The sequence below is a fragment of the Gobius niger genome (genome assembly GCF_951799975.1).
Source record: "Gobius niger genome assembly, chromosome: 1".
In the NCBI taxonomy this organism is placed as follows: Eukaryota; Metazoa; Chordata; class Actinopteri; order Gobiiformes; family Gobiidae; genus Gobius; species Gobius niger.
The window spans coordinates 4,199,088-4,218,000 of record NC_136852.1 but is presented as its reverse complement, the minus strand read 5'-3'; the positions used below and the strand labels follow the sequence as shown (position 1 = coordinate 4,218,000).

Below are 18,913 nucleotides of genomic sequence, written 5' to 3'. Positions count from 1 at the left end.
TTTTGTTATTTTTTATGACATTTTTTATCACATTTTTTTAATCACATTTTTGTCATTTTTGTCACATTTTTGTCATTTACTATCACATTTTAATCACATTTTTTGTCACATTTTTTTCACATTTTTTTCACATTTTTACATTTTTTTGTCAAGCCAAAAACAGTAGATAAAGTGCTCATTGTTCCGTATATCCTAAAGTCGACTTTAGGATATATGAGCACTTTATCTAAACATCATCTTAGTGTTTATACGGTGCCTAAACACAAAGCGTTCACAAACATTCTTAAGGTCTGATTCATTTACATTTCGACTGTGTGGGACGTGTTGCCAAGTGTAAGACATTATCATTAAATCGTATTCACGCTGTACCTGGTGCTCCCCTCAGAGTCCACAGGGACGGGCCCCACGCTCTGCACCCCCGGGACGTTCTGTCGGGTCGACCCGTTCACCAGAGGAGAGCAGGACGAGGCCACGGACGCACCTGCAACAGGAGCAGGGTTTAGGTCCTGGAACAGTGGACTCAACAGTAACGCTCACAAGCCTTTAAAATATTCAAAATGACAATTAGATCATTTCCCAAACTCCTAAGTGTCCCAATCATCCAGCTTTATTTAGAAGTAAACTCCAAAACCAGTCTCTTGAGAGGAGCAGAGCTGCTGTTTTTAGTACCAGACTGAAATCCCAGCACAAAAGAGGGTTAAGAGAGCCATCTGGTGGAGGCCGGAGGGACTACAGGCCAAAAGACTGACTTATGTTTCAAATTTGATCACCGTCCTGGTAATAATAACACAAGTCGCTTCTATAAATACAGTTCTACAGTTTTAACCTCTTAACCCCCACCCGAACCAAGCACATTTTCTCCAGTTTGGCTTTACTCAAATCTAAAAGCTTCATGGAACAAAAAGGCAAAATAGTGCAACAAAAAAATGGACAAAAAAAGGAAAAAAAAAAACCGTTCTGGAAAAGCAACAATAATGTGTTAAAAAGTGACAAAAACGCAAAAATCTGTGACATGACAAAAAACTTACGATTAGTTTTGAAGGCCTTAGCTTTCAAATGAAGCAATGAAGCTTTTAGATTCAGGTAAAGCCGAACTGGAGAAAAAGTGCTCAGTTGAAGGCTTAGGTTAGAGGTTAAGGTGAAAAAAAGTCAAATTTAATTTTGTTTTAAACCATTTTAAAGCCCAAATACTATATTTAAATCTGTGAACACTTCATTTCTGTAGGTTTTTCAAATATTCCATCAGAAATGTCTGTATTTCAAAGCAAAGTGGAAACAATGGGCAACTTTTGAGCTAAAAATGTTTCAGCCAAAACTTCAGACCATATTTTTTGCATTTTCAATGAACTTATGCAGTAAATATAATTGAGTAAAGTCATTATTTTAATTCACTGCCAGTTTGAACCACATTCAATCCTTTTTAATGGTATTTAACCCCTTAACTCCCACCTGAACCGAGCACATTTTCTCCAGTTTGGCTTTACCCCGGTCCAAAAGCTTCTGGAGAAAAGCTGTGAAAATAGCAACAAAACCGAGACGAAAACAATGATGGAAATGTGACAAAAAAGTGAGAAAACATTGACAAAAAAGTGACGAAAAATGTATGGAAAAAGTGGCAAAAATGTCACGAAAAAATGAAAAAAATGTGACAAAAATTTGACGAAAATTTGACAAAAAAATAAAAAAAAATTGACAAAAAATTACCAAAAAATGTCCAAAAACTGTGACAAAAATGTGATAAAAATTGACGAAAAAATGTTGCTGTTTGGACTTCTGTTAACCCCTTAACTCCCACCTGAACCGAGCACATTTTCTCCAGTTTGGCTTTACCCCAGTCCAAAAGCTTCTGAAAAAAAGGTGTGAAAATAGCAACAAAACTGAGACCAAAAAAATGATGAAAATGTGACAAGTGAGAAAAGTTTATGAAAAAGTGGACAAAATGTCACAAAAAAAAAAAAAAAAGACAAAAAAAGACAAAAAATGACCAAAAAAAGACAAAAAAAATGACAAAAAAATGACAAAAATGTGACAAAAATTTGATAAAAAATTGACGAAAAAATGACAAAAATGTGACAAAAAAGTACAAAAAAAAGTGAGTTACAAAAACGAGAAATAAAATGAAAAAAAAATGATGGAAAAAAAAGATCCTCTCGGTTCAGGCGGGAGTTAAGAGGTTAAGAGTCGATCACAAGAGGGAGTATGTCCTAAAGCCGTTCTCGATGTGGTGGTTGTGTCTGACCTGAGGTGTTGATGGTTTTGGCCGTGGCAGACGAGGCACAGAAGACGTTTGGAGCGCTCGGAGTCGCCCTCGCCGGCACAACCACACTCCTGCAAATACAGGACACAGCAGTGGACAGTGAGAGTCTGATATTCCCTTCATACTGAGCATGTACCGGACCAATAAACAGTCTGAACATAAGATGCAAAGTGTAAATACTTGGGATGTTCCGATCCACGTTTTTGAGCTTCTGATCCGATATTTTCACCCTCAGAAACAGTCTTTTGTATTCTTAAAATCATTAGACATTGGCTATCGGCTTTATATTAATAATATATTTCAGGCAATATATTAGTCTATTACAGGCCTTTCTATAAATATGCAAGAAGTTTTGGATTTAGCTTTGAATATTAAATCAGAAGGTAATGTTGAGTAATATAAAGGCTAAAATGGGCCTATAACAGTGTTAATCTCTTAGCACCTGCCTGAACCGAGCGCATTTTCGCCAGTTCGGCTTTACCCAAATCTAAAACTATCAATCCAAGATTATTCTGGTTAAATAAAGGTCAATAAATGAACAAATAAAAGCTTTTCCACTGGACATTGTCACGCCTCATTTGAAGCTCAGACCTACAGAACTGATTGCAACAAAAGAGCAACAAAAACACGATTAAACAAAGTTACAGTTTTCCCACGATTTTCATGCTTTTTTCAAGAAGAAAATGCGCTCAGTCCAGGTGGGGGTTAAAGGGACTATACAGAGTTCAAAAATGTTAAAACCAAGTATTTTACGGGTGGGTTTCAGCCTGCAGGTTCACCACAGCGCTGCGGTAAACCTGCAGGCCAGATTCAGGACCACAAATTCACCTGATCCAGTCATTAAATCCGATCCTATCCGATACTCTCAAACCTAGATCAGCTTCTGATACGGATAGTGAATATCAAATTGGGACATCTAAACACAACAAAACACAAAGATAAGACAAAGACAAATCCAGTAAAGCAAACAACATGGGAGCTCATAAATACTTCTTACTCCAGGATTGAAAGCCTGCCAGAAAAGGTGCGTTTGAGACTGAGCCTGTCTCAATGTTAAATTGTGACAAAGAACCCAAGAGTCAGCAGGAGCGATGTGACTGACAACACTGGGGCCAAAAATCATGTAACCAAAGTGAAGAGGATTACTCAAAATGAACCAATGAAAGGGAATAGCACAGAAGAGCATGAAGAACAAGGTGAAAGATTAACGAACAGGACGGTTTTGCCTGATAAGTCATAAGGCCAGATCTTGTGGTTCATGGCGCAGGCTGTAGAGCAGACGACTGCGCAGACGGGTGGCGCTCCTTGCAATCTTCAGTGTCATACCTGGTGGGCAGGACAGGAGGGGTGGACAGACTCGCATTGTGATGTTGTGGTGCCGCCCCCTCCCCATGCTTTCCCCAGACCTGTGGAAGGCGGTGGTTTGCCGGGGGGGGGGGTGGGGGTTCTCTTGTACACGCGTAACATGCATGATGCAGCGCAATGTTTAATAAAGATTAAAGAAATAAAACTGTCCTTCCGCTGCTGCAGATCCAAGATGAGCGGGCGGGACAGAGCGGCAGCAGCCTCGCGCTGGACACCGTTCGAATGCGCAAAGTTACGAAATGTACAGGATTTAATTGATCAGAAACTGTCAGGAGTTGCAGAGTTATGCAGCAGTTGCAAGAAAACTGTAGCGTATTGGAACATTTGCGATGCAGCTGCAGGATTCTATGCTCCCTGTAAAATGCGCTTCTTTCTTTTGGACTGAGCTGTGGCTATAAGGAGCATCATCAGGAGGTAAAGACTGACCCACGATGGAAATGCCTCCTTAAAACTCAGATTAGACCTGGTGTTGTGGCACTTGAGGCGTGTGTGGTTTATTTATGTAAAACTGTTGTTGTTTTGGTGTTGGGGGTGTGCACGTTGATCTATCAAAGTAAGCCCGTGCGTAACCTACTGTTTCAACATTTCCATGGGAAGCTGCTCTGCTTTGTCAAACGAAAGTGTCGGGTTTACAGCTCGGACTAAATAAAAAGGGAAAGCAATGCAATAATAAATAAAATGTCCAGATCTTGACTTTTCACAAGTTTTTCATTGTCATTTATTTCACTTGTCCATAGCAATACGTTGGAACTAATGTCAATTGAATCCTTCTAACCCAGTTTAATGCAATCATAATGATACTGCTGTATCTCTTTCTAGTTGTCATGACTATTTCATAGTTGTGACTGACCTTATGTCAAAGAAAATGTGCAGTTTTTCAAATGTTATTTCAGTTTTATCGGAGGCACAGACTTTAGCTCCATTTGTTGATGGATTTTCTTCTGTCAAACACTTCAAATCATTCAGTTCAATTCATATCAAATACAACATTTGCTTCCTCTTTTAAAACAGTATCTTGAACACGACATGACCAATATTTATTGAACAGGGGAGAATGAATCAACCGTAATGCCAACCAGAACTCTGGGAATGATTGAAGAAAACAATAAAGCTAATACGGCCAAACAACGAGGCCAAACAACGAGGCTAAACAACGAGACCAAACAACGAGACCAAACAACGAGACCAAACAACGAGGCCGGCTCCTGACTGAGATACGAGACTGAGAAGTAATAAACCAAACACAAACACCGAGCGTGTCTCACATTCTGCTGTTGAATCAATGAAAATGTTGCTTCTGGTTTTGCACTGGCTGATATAGGCTTTAAGAGAGATTAAACCATGGCTACATTTGGATTAGATTATGAAAACTACACAAAATGCACTGCATGTACATCCTTGGTACAGAGTACTTCTGCTAATGCGCTGTTATCAGTAACACAGGCCTCTCTCTGTACAACTACTTTATGTTTATGTACATTTCTAACCACGTCCTCAAGCAAAGCCGCTTTCACATCCCCAAACGCCGAGGAAACACAGCTCCTCGCTCTGAATTATGCATGTGCGGCGCCTCATGAATCATTTATGCATTAGCGTGTACATATTTTATTAATAGGATTGTCTTAATTGAGTGGCGCAGAATAAAGCGGGGATTAATCTCGCGCTGAATACGAATGAGGTCTGGGGCCGAGGGAGCCGAGCGTTTGCTTTGCACAGTCCACAGAGTCGGCACAGTCGGAGCCGCGATTCAATTAGAAACCATTAGCGCTGGAGTTACAGCGAGTTACGCGCCGCAAAAGTGTGTTTCAGAGGCCGTTTTAGGGGAGGGAGGAAGAGAGGCTCATTGTTTGCACTGAGAAATTAGGATTTAAATCACACCGGGGGCGTGGATGCAGTGAGCCCACACTCAGTATGGATTTGTAATGAGTTCTTCTCGCAGGAGTGGGTTTTAAACTGGTGTAGCTTCGGGGTTTCTGTGACCCAAATAAAAGACATTAATTTCAGCTGGATATAATACAAAAACCCTGTTATAATGCAGTGTAGTTAAAAGTAATTTAGTAGATCAGTTTAGACGTCTCAGTTTGAGCATAATAATCAAAATTTTAGTTGTTTTGACTAGTTAATGTTTAGTTGGGCATTTGACCTCGATTATTTCACTTGTTCTGAGAGGTTTCTGACTCGTTTCAATACATTTTGCCTTTATTTCAAGTACGTTTCTTTGCCAATGGGGTAAGAAAAACAGTCTTGTCCCATTGGCAGTTTTACTTTCCTATTTCTAGAGAGATTTACCATAGAACCATCTGAAATGTCCTCAAACTAGCAAAACAATCTTGGTCAGGTCAGGGAAAGTGTCTAAATGAGTGAAAACCCTTCAAAACAAGATATATTTCCTCAATTCAAGTCATTTACTTTTTGTAGTGTGTGTTCACGACATTCTGGATTGTCAGACTTTGAGTTGGAGCAGCTCAATGGGAGAGACAGGGTTTGGGAAATAAATCTCCAAACAGAAAATGTCCAAATGTTCCATGATCGTTATTGATTCGTCCTTTCACCAGACCAACATCAAGCACATCCGACCAGGAGGAGGAGATTCAATCGTTTATCAATTGTAATTGTAAGGATTATACCGAAATCTGAACAAGCCTCTGACTCATGCTTTGCTTACACGCTACACAACAAGAAGACCATGTCACTGAGATGAGCTGATAGACAAATGGTCCACACCATAATCATTCTGAACATAACGCAAAGTACAGATAATATACAAACACATAGACACAAACGACTGACTCACTGATAGGCAGTCACCCTCTCTGCGTAGAGGAGTGCAAGACTAGGATAAAAGGGGACTGTCAACGGAGGTCTGGACTTCACTTCTTCTCTTTCTCTGAAGTCACCAGCTGGTTATACAACTTTGTAACTAGGAACAATGGCAATAAAAGCCTTATCTTTGAGACGACTTCTATCTCAAGTGTATGCTTTGGCTATTTTCAAATATCTCTTCTCGCGTGATACAAAAGAACCAGATCCTAACATAATACTCCATTTGTAGTGCACAGATTAGAGTTTCCCCCTCCTGGAGCCGCTGCCTTAACCAGGTGGAGGGTTTGAGCGCCTGAATGATCCTGGAGCTCTGTTGTCGGGGGCTTTGTGCCCCTGGTAGGGTCTCCCAGGGCAAACAGGTCCAGACAAAGAGCGGGTCAGAAGCCCCTTATGAGAGACCAACAGGCCCGGTTAGAACCATGAGGCCGTCCTTCTGTGGACCCACCACCTGCAGGAGGAGCCATAGGGGGCTGGTGTTATGTGATACGACCCGAAAACGGTGGGGAAAAAATGGATGGATGGAGATTAGAGTTTCCATGTGGACGATTCTATATTGGAAGGACTACAAGAAAAAGAAAACGGTACTGTCTTCAAAAGGAGGAGACAGTAAAGTTGTTTCCAAGTTTTTCTTATTTTTCCAAAAATTTCAACACATTTTTTCAGTTGTTTCCTACACATTTTCTAGCCTGGCTAACACCAGACTAAAATCACAAGTGATATATAGTCTGGGGACACCAATTCATTTTTTCATAGGAGAGGTGTGGTTTACGATCGTCCATAGCTGTTTATTGGGCGCTACGAATGTCTCTCATGCGTCTGCACGAGGCCACAGCCAATCGTATCATCGTATGAGATGACGTATGACGTACCCGCTGTAAACTTTCGAGCTAAACTATTTAGAACAAGGTCTAAAGCTTGATCGAAAAATAGCGTCGCGTCTGCTGCTGTCATGTTGGATCCGTAAATAAACGTTTTTTTTAAATCCGTAAATAAACTATAAGCTTCCGTATATCGAATAGCTCGTCATCATCTTGCCGTCCCTCCTCGCTCTGTGATTGGTTCCCACATCCATGCGAAAATTTCAGCCATGGTCCCCAGGCTGTTGTGCAGTTCGAAATGATTCGAGCGCACACAGCAGCATGGTGTTAGCCAGGTTACACATTTTCAACATTTTCCCAAAAATTGTTTAATATATTTCCACAATTTTTTAACCCCCAATTTTGCCCCAGATCCTTCTTTACATTTATTCCCAAATTTCCTCAAAATGTTAAATTTTTTCGCAATAGTTTTTCCAATATTTGTGTAAAAAAATATATATATATATTTTTTTTTCCCTAATTTACACCAATTTTTTCACATGGTTTTCCCAATTTGTTTTTTTTTTCCTTATACATTTTGACCAAGAGCATTAAAACTTGATTATACAGATTTTCTTTTTTCTAATTGATACCTGCTTTAGATCCTTTTTTTCTCCATACCAGTAGTACCATAACTCTTTGTTATCGTTAAACTGTTCCCAGCCCTGGTCGACATAAACATCAGGAGTCTTAGTCTCTGTTCTCGTCTCATTAAGATGGCGGCGGTGGCGTTTTTGTCACATGACTGACAGCAAACCGATTTGTCCCGGGAGATGCTTGTCATGAGAGTGATCCACATTGAACCCTGGACACTCCCATCCCGTTCTGACCAGGCTTCTGAATAAGCGGGCGCCTGATGAGGGGAATATTGTTGTGCCGACAGTCTCGGGGGCGGCTGATGACACATTACCCCCGCCGCCACACTCCGTCTGCCCCGTCCTGCTCAGCCCCTCGGCCCCTAATGGGAGGCGGCAGCTCCGACGAGGCGCCCGGGCCGCGCTGTATTATTTTTGAAGGTCTTTCACACGGACTGTCCGCGGCGGGTTTGAGGGCGCTCTGGTGCGCTCTGCTGTGTCTAATTGTGGGCCAGCTGCGAGTGAGATGGGCTGCCAGCGCGGGACGGCCCCTTCGCCTGTGTGTCGGGCCGCGCCGTGATCCGGGGTGACAGCGTCAAGAAAGGACGAAATGAGCTCCGGGACAAGTGTGTGTGTGGACGTTCAGCTGCTGAGGGTAATTTCACTGTTAACCCCTTAACTCCCACCTGAACCGAGCACATTGTCTCCAGTTTGGCTTTACCCCAGTCCAAAAGCTTCTGGAAAAAGGTGTGAAAATAGCAACACAACTGAGACGAAAACAATGATGAAGATGTGACAAAAAAGTCAGAAAACTTTGACCAAAAAATGACAAAAAAATGACAAAAAAATGACAAAAAAAATGACAAAAAATGACAAAAAAATGACAAAAAAATGATTTAAAAAAATGACAACACTGTGACAAAAAATGACAAAAAATGTGACAAAAAAATGACCCAAAAAATGACCCAAAAAAATGACAAAAAAATGACAAAAAGAGACAAAAAATGACCCAAAAAATGACCCAAAAAATGACCCAAAAAAATGACCAAAAAATTACAAAAAATGACAAAAAAATGACAGAAAATGTGACAAAAAAATGACCAAAAATGTGACCAAAAATGACCCAAAAAATGACCCAAAAAAGACAAAAAATGACAAAAAATTGATTTAAAAAAAATGACAAAAAATGTGACAAAAAATGACACAAAAAATGACACAAAAAATGACACAAAAAATGACAAAAAATGGACAAAAAAAGACAAAAAAAACAAAAATGACAAAAAATAACCCAAAAAGAAGACAAAAAATGACAAAAAATTGATTTAAAAAAATTACAACAAATGTGACAAAAAAATGACAAAAAAATGACACAAAAAATGACAAAAAATTGATTAAAAAATGACAAAAAAGTTACAAAATGAGTTGAATGCACCCCCCCCCCCCCCAAAAAAAAAAGATGGAAAAAAATCTGATGACGTGAGGAAAAAGATCCATTTAGATGAGTTTTGTAGATCTTAGCTTTCAAATGAGGTGTTACACTGGCCTACAGGACTTGGGTAAAGCTGAACTGGAGAAAATGCTCTCAGTTCAGGCGGGAGTTAAGAGGTTAAAATAATTTTAATCAAAGTCATATTTTGCAAACAAAAAAATAGATTCAAAAAGGAATTAGAGGTGGGCAATATATCGTCTACAACAGCCAGACCCAAAGTCTGGGACATCGCTGCCCTTAATGATCCGGAAAAAAAACGCTGGCCCCACAATAATAACTGACTGTATTCAAAGGAACTTGTTTTACAATTTTCAATGACTGTAGCTAAATACTAATTTTTAGTGGTACACTTTACAAAATAACTGTGCATTTGCTTTCAAAATCTGTACTTTGCTTTCCAGACAAGCTTTGGGGGTGCTCTCTGAGGCCCTCCGGGGGCCCCGGACCAGAGCTGTGGGAAGAGTTATTAGTTAGGGGGTGCTGAGGGACAAAATTTACCCCAAATATGCTTTTTCTGTGCATATTTCCTATTTATTAATATTGTCTGCAGTTCCTAAACTATCCACCAGGGGGTGCTGCAGCCCCCTCAGCACCCTGGGTTCCCACGGCCTTGCCCCTGACCCCACATTTTCATTGTTATATATGTTTTTTATTAGCTTATTTGGATGGGACAAATATGGGACGTTATGGGAAGAGACAAATGCCGAAATATATTTGATCATTTTCGCTCATTGTCGTCTGTGCATTTAAACAGCCTGGTTCTGGATTGAAGACTGTAACAGGATGTTTCTCAGTCGTCCTTGGACCGATTTTAAGAATTTAAAAACTCAGAGAAATGTTAAAATCTTTTTCGATCTTTCCATGTGAAGCCGCTCTGCTTTGTCAAGCTAACACCACGCCCCCTCAGACTAACACCACGTCTCCATGTAGTGACTAAAGTCAGCAGTATTTAAGATTTCAGTAGGTCAGTTCCTCATCCAAATCCATTCTTTCTTCTTAGAGCAGAAAGAGCATTTTCTGTGTCGAGCTGCTCATGAACTGCATTTTTGTATTGATGACAACGGTATAGTCCAAAATGTTACACAGTGTGCCTTTAAATACTTTATGTCCCACTCAATATGACATTTACAGCAGACAATGAAGAGGAATATTTAATAAATCCCCATCATTTCTGCAGCTCCAGTGATTTTTTTAAACCATAGGCCGATATCGTGATAATATTGTTAATCACAATGACTTTGGCCAAGATAATCGTGCAAAAGTGAAACTTGGTAATACAGGCTTGAAAAGTGCATTACAAGTGTAAACCATTATTATTATGATTTAAACTTTTGATCTGGACTGTATTAGAATCATTTACACTGAAACCACTCTGAGAAACTGTCCCCAAACATGCCACACATACAGATAATAACTGTCCCTCACCGGTCGAACGAGTGGAACTGCGTGGGAACCGCCTGAGCCTGGGCCTTTAGCGCGTGCTCCTGCCCCGCCTCCGCTCCGTCCACAGGGGGCGCCACCAGGCTCCTCAGGATCTGCTTCACGCTGAGCCCTGTGGGATCATCAGAGGAGGGAGAGGAGGGAGGGGGGAGGAGCTTCAGGAGCTCCTGTCGGCTCCCGGGGACAGGGGGCTCGGCCGGGACACGCCGGGACGGTCCAGGCAGCTCCCTCCGGCTCTCACACCCTGCAACCAAACAGAAGGAAATATTATTTACCCAAGGAACAACAACATGGGTTTGAAATCACTTTAAAATCACTTCACCCAAGAAAAGCAATGAACCAAACACTGTCATTATTACTCAGGTAAAAACTACTTGATTTGAGTCACTGTTTGTGCAGAAAAGCTTCTCTAATTATGTTTTAGTAGTGACGTGGTGACGTGGAAATGACCATAGATAAGGAGAAAACACAAACTCCACACATAGGCCCCACCGCCTCACAGCAAGAAGTGTTGAGTGTTACTGCGCCAATTTAATTTAAAGCATTTCTGAAGTAAAAATTATTTATTTTTTCCCAGGGACAAACGCAAGGCCGTGGAGCGAGGTTTAAATCAATGAGCCTATTTTGCTGACAGATTTGATACTTAAAGAGGGGGTATTATGCTTTTTTCAATCACACAGCACCAGTCTATATCACACTACAATGATGACGAAACCTTCTGTTGGTCTGTAAATGCAGTAAATTACAATAACTGCCTTGTATAAAATTACTCTTTCAAAATGGCTGTAGCGAATGGCTTGAAATAGGCCTCTGTCTCTTTAAGACGCTCCCTGACCCTTCCCGACACGCCCCATGATGCCCCTGTTTACATCTTAGGGTTAGACACTGCGGGGAGGGGGTTCTGCTGAGGAGCAGTGGTTGGTTACTCGGCTGGTGACGAAAGCTCGGAGGCGTCTCCAGGAGGTGGGGGCGTTCCTAGGAGGACTCAGGCAAACCTATCCCTAAAATGGCCGCCATCAGAGTCTTTACAGATGACTCAAAAATACGTGAATGTGCCAAGGCAACACTTCAGGCATGTTTTTAATGAGGGAATGACTTAATAACATGATGGAAAGCTTGAAAAAGTCGATTTTGCATAATACCCCCCCTTTAATGTATTGTATTGGCCTTTATTTAACCAGGATAGTCTATTGTACATGTTTTTAGTGGTAGGGGAACCTACGCAGACACAGGGAGGACATGCAAACTCCCACGTTTTTCCCATATTATTCCTGCTTTTCTTAATTGATTTTTTTCCGTGTTGCGTTTTTGTTGCTTTTCTTCATTTCTTTTCATTGCTTCTTTGTCATTTTTTGGTGTTTTTTCTGTTGCTTTTTTGTCGGGTTTTGCCACATTTTTTGCCACTTTTATGTTGTGTTTAATCCTCGTTTTCGTTGCCTTATTGACGCGAAGAAGCTTTTAGATTTGGGTAGAGCCAAACTGTGTTCAGGTGGGAGGTTAAATAGGAAAACACATGCTGCCTATTTAAACGTTTCACTTTGGATCCTTTATAGAAATGTATTGGAGATGAAAGTATTATATTCATCTTTCAAATGTGGAGTAAAAGTAATAACTTCTCAACAAAGACAGATCCTCAAAAATTCCAAAAGTTTAGTTTTTGGTGTAAAAGCTTAAAACATTAGGTTAGGAATAAACACATTATTCAAAATGCTTTTAAATACAATATACCAGTGGTTCTCAACCTTTTGGAGCCGCGGCCCCCATTGTAACAGTTAAAGGGGTTCATGACCCCCCGCCCGGGTCACACCGTGTAGGGCTGCGTAGCATTACATTTTTTTCGATACCGGTACTTTAACGATACGATAACGATACAGATACTTAATTATTTTTCATTTAGAACCATAAAACAGATGAATAATGTTAATTTATTATTTTCCTTCCATTTAATTTCTTTTACATTTGTATTAGTTGTTTGAGATGAAACTTCCTTTAACAACAGGCGGAAAAAAACTTTCCACGTTTCTTATTTTTCCCCCCATTTTAACAATTTAAAAGAAAAATGTCCCCCCTATATTTTTCTTCAAATTTTTCCCCAATTTTTTATCTCCCAATTTCCTCTTTTTTTTTTCTAATTTTCCCCAAATTTACCCCCCATTTTTTTCCCACGCTATTTCCCTTTTTGATATTTTTGATTCCCCAAATTAAACCCAATTTTTCCCACTATTTGCATTTTTCCTTTTTTTTTCCCTTGTCTTTCACTTTTTTTTTTCTTTTCAAATTTGTATAACCAACAGCATAAAAACTTGAATACAAAGATTTTATATTTCTTTTCGGTACCTGCTTTCGATACTTTTATTTTTCCGATACCGGTAGTACCTAAACCTTCATTTTCGACACCGTACTAGTATCCATCCATCCATCCATCCATTTTCTTCCGCTTTATCCGGGGCCGGGTCGCGGGGGCAGCAGTCTCAGCAGAGATGCCCAAACTTCCCGATCCACACACACTTCCTCCAGCTGTTCTGGGGGGACCCCGAGGCGACACCAGGCCAGCTCGGAGACATAGTCCCACCACCGTGTCCTGGGTCTTCCACGAGGCCTTGTCCCACTAGGACATGCCTGGAACACCTCCCGCGGGAGGCGACCAGGAGGCATCCGAAACAGATGCCCGAGCCACCTCAGCTGGCTCCTTTCGACGTGGAGGAGCAGCGACTCTACTCCGAGCTCCTCCCGGGTAGCTGAGCTCCTCACCCGATCTCGGAGGGTGCGCCCAGCCACCCTGCGAAGGAAACTCATTTCGGCCGCTTGTATTCGCGATCTTGTCCTTTCGGTCATTACCCAAATCTCATGACCATAGGTGAGGGTGGGAACGTAGATCGATCGGTAAATCGAGAGCTTTGCCCTCCGACTCAGCTCCCTCTTCACCACGACAGACCGATACAGCGACCGCATCACTGCTGACGCCGCACCGATCCGTCTGTCGATCTCACGCTCCATCCGTCCCTCACTCGTGAACAAGATCCCGAGATACTTGAACTCCTCCACTTGAGGTAAGGACTCCCCACCGACCTGGAGAGGGGAAGCCACCTTTTTCCGGTGGAGAACCATGGCCTCGGATTTGGAGGTGCTGATTCTCATCCCGGCCGCTACACACTCGGCTGCAAACCGCCCCAGTGCGTGCTGAAGGTCCCGGTTTGTTGAAGCCATCAGAACAACATCATCTGCAAACAGCAGAGATGAGACTCTGAGGCTCCCAAACCGGACACCCTCCGGCCCCTGGCTGCGCCTAGAAATTCTGTCCATAAAAGTAATGAACAGAACCGGTGACAAAGGGCAGCCCTGGCGGAGACCAACACGCACCGGGAACAGGTCTGACTTACTGCCGGCAATGCGAACCAAGCTCCTGCTGCGGTCATACAGGGAACGGACAGCCCTTAGCAGAGGGCCCCGGACCCCATACTCCCGGAGCACCCCCCACAGGGCACCACGAGGGACGCGGTCGAACGCTTTCTCCAAGTCCACAAAACACATGTGGACTGGTTGGGCGAACTCCCACGAACCCTCGAGCACCCGACGGAGGGTATAGAGCTGGTCCAGTGTGCCACGACCAGGACGAAAACCGCATTGTTCTTCCTGGATCCGAGGTTCAACTATCGGCCGGATCCTCCTCTCCAGCACCCTGGAGTAGACCTTACCGGGGAGGCTAAGGAGGGTGATTCCTCTGTAATTGGAACACACCCTCCGATCCCCCTTCTTAAAGAGAGGGACCACCACCCCGGTCTGCCAATCCAGGGGCACTGTCCCCGACCGCCACGCGATGTTGCAGAGACGTGTCAGCCAAGACAGTCCTACAACATCCAGAGACTTAAGGTACTCAGGGCGAATCTCATCCACCCCCGGAGCCTTGCCACCGAGGAGCTTTCTCACCACCTCGGTGACTTCAGCCCCGGTGATGGGCGAGCCCACCTCCAAGTCCCCAGCCTCTGCTTCCTCATCGGAAGACGTGACGGCGGGGTTGAGGAGGTCCTCAAAGTACTCCTTCCACCGTCCGACGACATCCCCAGTCGAGGTCAGCAGCCCCCCACCCGCACTGTACACAGTGTTGGTGAAGCACTGCTTCCCCCTCCTGAGGCGCCGGATGGTTTGCCAGAATTTCTTCGAGGCCGACCGATAGTCTTCCTCCATGGCCTCCCCGAACTCCTCCCAGACACGAGTTTTTGCCTCTGCGACCGCACGAGCTGCAGCACGCTTGGCCTGCCGGTACCTCTCAGCTGCCTCAGGAGTCCCACAAGCCAACAAGGCCAGGTAGGACTCCTTCTTCAGCTTGACGGCATCCCTTACTTCCGGGCGCCACCACCGGGTTCGGGGATTGCCGCTGCGACAGGCACCAGAGACCTTACGGCCACAACTACGAGCAGCCGCATCAACAATGGAGGAGGAGAACAGAGTCCACTCGGACTCCATGTCCCCCGCCTCCCCCGGAATCTGGGTGAAGCTCTTCCGGAGGTGGGAGTTGAAGACCCCACTGACAGAGGGATCCGCCAGTTGTTCCCAGCAGACCCTCACAACACGCTTGGGCCTGCCAGGTCTGACCGGCTTCCTCCCCTGCCAGCGGATCCAGCTCACCACCAGGTGGTGATCGGTTGACAGCTCCGCCCCTCTCTTCACCCGAGTGTCCGAGACACGCGGCCGGAGGTCAGACGACACAACTACAAAGTCGATCATCGACCTCCTGCCTAGGGTGTCCTGGTGCCACGTGCACTTATGGACACCCTTGTGCTCGAACATGGTGTTCGTTATGGACAAACCGTGACTAGCACAGAAGTCCAATAACAGAACACCACTCGGGTTCAGATCGGGGAGGCCGTTCTTCCCAATCACTCCCTCCCAGGTCTCACTGTCGTTACCCACGTGGGCGTTGAAGTCCCCCAGTAGAACAATGGAGTCCCCAGTCGGAGCACTATCTAGTACCCCTCCCAGGGACTCCAAGAAGGCCGGGTACTCTGCACCGATGTTGGGCCCGTAGGCCGAGACAACGGTGAGAGACCTGTCCCCGACCCGAAGGCGTAGGGACGCGACCCTCTCGTCCACCGGGGTGAACTCCAACACGTGACGGCTGAGCTGGGGGGATATGAGCAAACCCACCCCAGCCCGCCGCCTCTCCCCGCGGGCAACTCCAGAAAAATGGAGAGTCCAGCCTCTCTCCAGGAGTTGGGATCCGGAACCCAAGCTGTGCGTGGAGGTGAGCCCGACTATATCTAGTCGGTATCTCTCAACCTCCCGCACAAGCTCAGGCTCCTTCCCCCCCAGCGAGGTGACGTTCCATGTCCCGAACGCCAGAAGCTGTGCATGTGGACCAGGTCGTCGAGGCACCCGGCCTCGACTGCCACCCAGTCCTCTCCGCACCCGACCCCTACGGATCCCTCTGCGGGTGGTGGGTCCACAGGAGGGCGGGCCCACGTCGTCCCTTCGGGCTGTGCCCGGCCGGGCCCCGTAGGCAGAGGCCCGGCCACCAGACGCTCGCGTTCGGGCCCCAACCCCAGGTCTGGCTCCAGGGTGGGGCCCCGGCTGCGCCATGCCGGGCGACGTCTCGGTCCTTGATTGGTGTACGTCCATAGAAGTCTTGTGAGCTGCTCTTCGTCTGACCCGTCACCTCGGACCTGTTTGCCATGGGAGACCCTACCAGGGGCATAAAGCCCCGGACAACATAGCTCCTCGGATCATTCGGGTACTCAAACAACCCCACCACGTTAAGGTGGCAGCTCATGGGGCTCTACTACTACTAGTATCAAATGGCTAAAATAAAATGAATCAAACTACGAACATATAATGGCACTCTGGTAAAACAGCACACACATGCAACAATAAAATATTATAGTATACGCTAAAAGAGGTATGTATGTTTTATCTACATGATCTGGCGACCCTCCAAATCCGTCTCGCGACTCCCTTGGGGGTCCCGACCCCTAGGTTGAGAACCACTGCAATACACAGTGGAGAAAAAAAAAGTATTTGGCCAGAAGAGAGTCTATGGGAAACTGACCAAATACTCTTTTACCCCACTGTATATGAACAAGTCAATATTGTAAGTGGAGCTGTTGAAGTTCTCCGATAAACCGGTGAAATGAATTAATTCTTTGTGTTAAAACTGTAATTTTGACTCTACAGTGACCCGTCTGTTTTTGTATCCTCCTGCAGCTCCCGGCCCGGGTCGCGGACGCTGCGTTGGCCGCACGCGATCTGAAAGTCCCTGTTTTGTGGTGAAGTTTGTGAAGGCGACGGCGCGGCTCCTCCGGCAGCAGACTATGATCCCATTCTGCGCTGGTGGATTGCCCGCCTAATGCGCTCTGACAGATGGGCCCAAAATAGCCAGGGCTGACTCCGCTGCAAACCCACAGCACCCCGGCCGCTCTTCAGTCACAAAACTTAGCACGGCAACAGCTTTGGGTCTTTCCTTCAGCCGCACATTCACCCAGAGACCAGCACAAAGATTTACTGTTGTTAGGAGAAAAAATAATCATATAGTCCCACAATATGTAATGATGCAAACAAATGAAAAGGAATAAAACATTGGCAGGCAAATATTTAAATACATTTCAAGCAACTTGGTATATACAGTGTTGGGGAGAATACTTTAAAAATATATTCCGTTACAGAATATACTGAACACTGGCCTGAAAATGTATACAGACGGCGCCTCGTCAGAGAAGGGGGCGTGGCTTCACAACACAATTTCCCCTTTTTTAGCTGTTTTCTGACCAAATATAAACTTATTTATCACATACAAATAAAGTCAAGTCTAAATCGGGTCCATATGAAATATTTATTCACAGCAGATTGTTCAGCAGGAGCGAAAAAACGGCAGTCATAGCAAGCGCTAGCTAGCTTCAGCATTAGCATGATGCTAGCATGTGGCATCAAGTTAGCATTCTCCTTTTTTTAATGTATTTGTGGGCTGTTGAACCACTTTGCTCCTCTCCATGTCTTTATTTAGTAGAAAACTATATTCATAATTCAGCATTTGTTAAAGTACTTTTTGAATAATTAGAGAAAGTTTAGATTTTTCTCCAAATTGTTCTGTCTGTCCGTCTGTCCGTCTGTCTATCCATCAATCAGAGTACTGTATTCTGAATACTTTAAATACTTTTTAAATACACCTTATAGTTTTAACATTAATCTACGTTAAATTTGTTATTTTCCACGAATTAGACGAAGAAGAAAGTGCTTAAAGCTCAGCGGGAGAACAGGTTGTGTATCCGGCAAGGCAACTTTATTTATACCGCGCGTTTCGTACACAAGGCAACTCAATGCGCCTTCAGTTTATAACACTGGAAAACTATGGTAAGCACTGAGAGCATGTTTGAATTCTCCATTGATGAGTTTTCATCTTTATTTTTATGTTGGGAGAACTGTCTTTTTATGAACCATTGGAACATGGCTGCATTACTTTGCATCCCAGTCAACAGAGGAGTTTGCAGCCTGTAGCGGCTAACCTGCTAACTTAGCTTACTGCTACTGCTAACAACAACAACCAGCTTTCATTCTAAATGACTGAAAACACGGTGAAAAGGTAAGTATTTGCCATCTATGAATCGACATATTTTGACATCAACGTCCATAAATTGTCATATTTGAAATTTATATAAACATATTTGTTGATATACATTTCAAAATAAAGGTCTAGACCTTAAAAGTAAAGGTTGTAGTAAGTTGCTGGTATAATAATTATTATACCAGGGTCTGGGTGAATACTGGATTCTGATTGGCTGGTGCATTATTTTGGTATAACCGCACACGTAGTCCGGTAGTTAAATCACTGGGATATCAGTCCGCTGTGGCGTCGCCATAGCAACGCATGACACAGTGACTTAGTGACTGACAGGAACGTATGAGATGCATTTTGTGTCAATTTCAACGTTTTTGGCCAAAACAAAACGTTTGATAAATGTTTGTAGAGGAGAGTGAGCAGCTAGGTTAGCTACTGTTAATAACATATGAGCTTTACATTTCTATTGAAAACGGTTAAGGCTATTCATCATTTTCAGGCGAACATAAAATGATCCTGCATTGAAGCATATTTGTCTGGATTAGTAAAGTCAAACATAAA

The 18,913-nt window shown here is 43.8% G+C and overlaps 1 protein-coding gene across 1 annotated transcript in view; it reads right to left on the bottom strand.

Moving 5' to 3' along the window:
* LOC306966731 (neurobeachin-like) overlaps positions 1 to 18,913 on the bottom strand; it is a 684,825-nt gene that overhangs the window by 354,480 nt on the left and 311,432 nt on the right. Inside the window, exons 29-31 of the mRNA XM_079561544.1 lie at positions 10,792 to 11,050; positions 2,240 to 2,328; positions 370 to 481 (exon numbers count right to left, since the gene is read on the bottom strand). Of these exons, the coding sequence (XP_079417670.1) occupies positions 370 to 481; positions 2,240 to 2,328; positions 10,792 to 11,050 (460 nt within the window). The remainder of the gene's footprint in view (positions 1 to 369; positions 482 to 2,239; positions 2,329 to 10,791; positions 11,051 to 18,913) is intronic.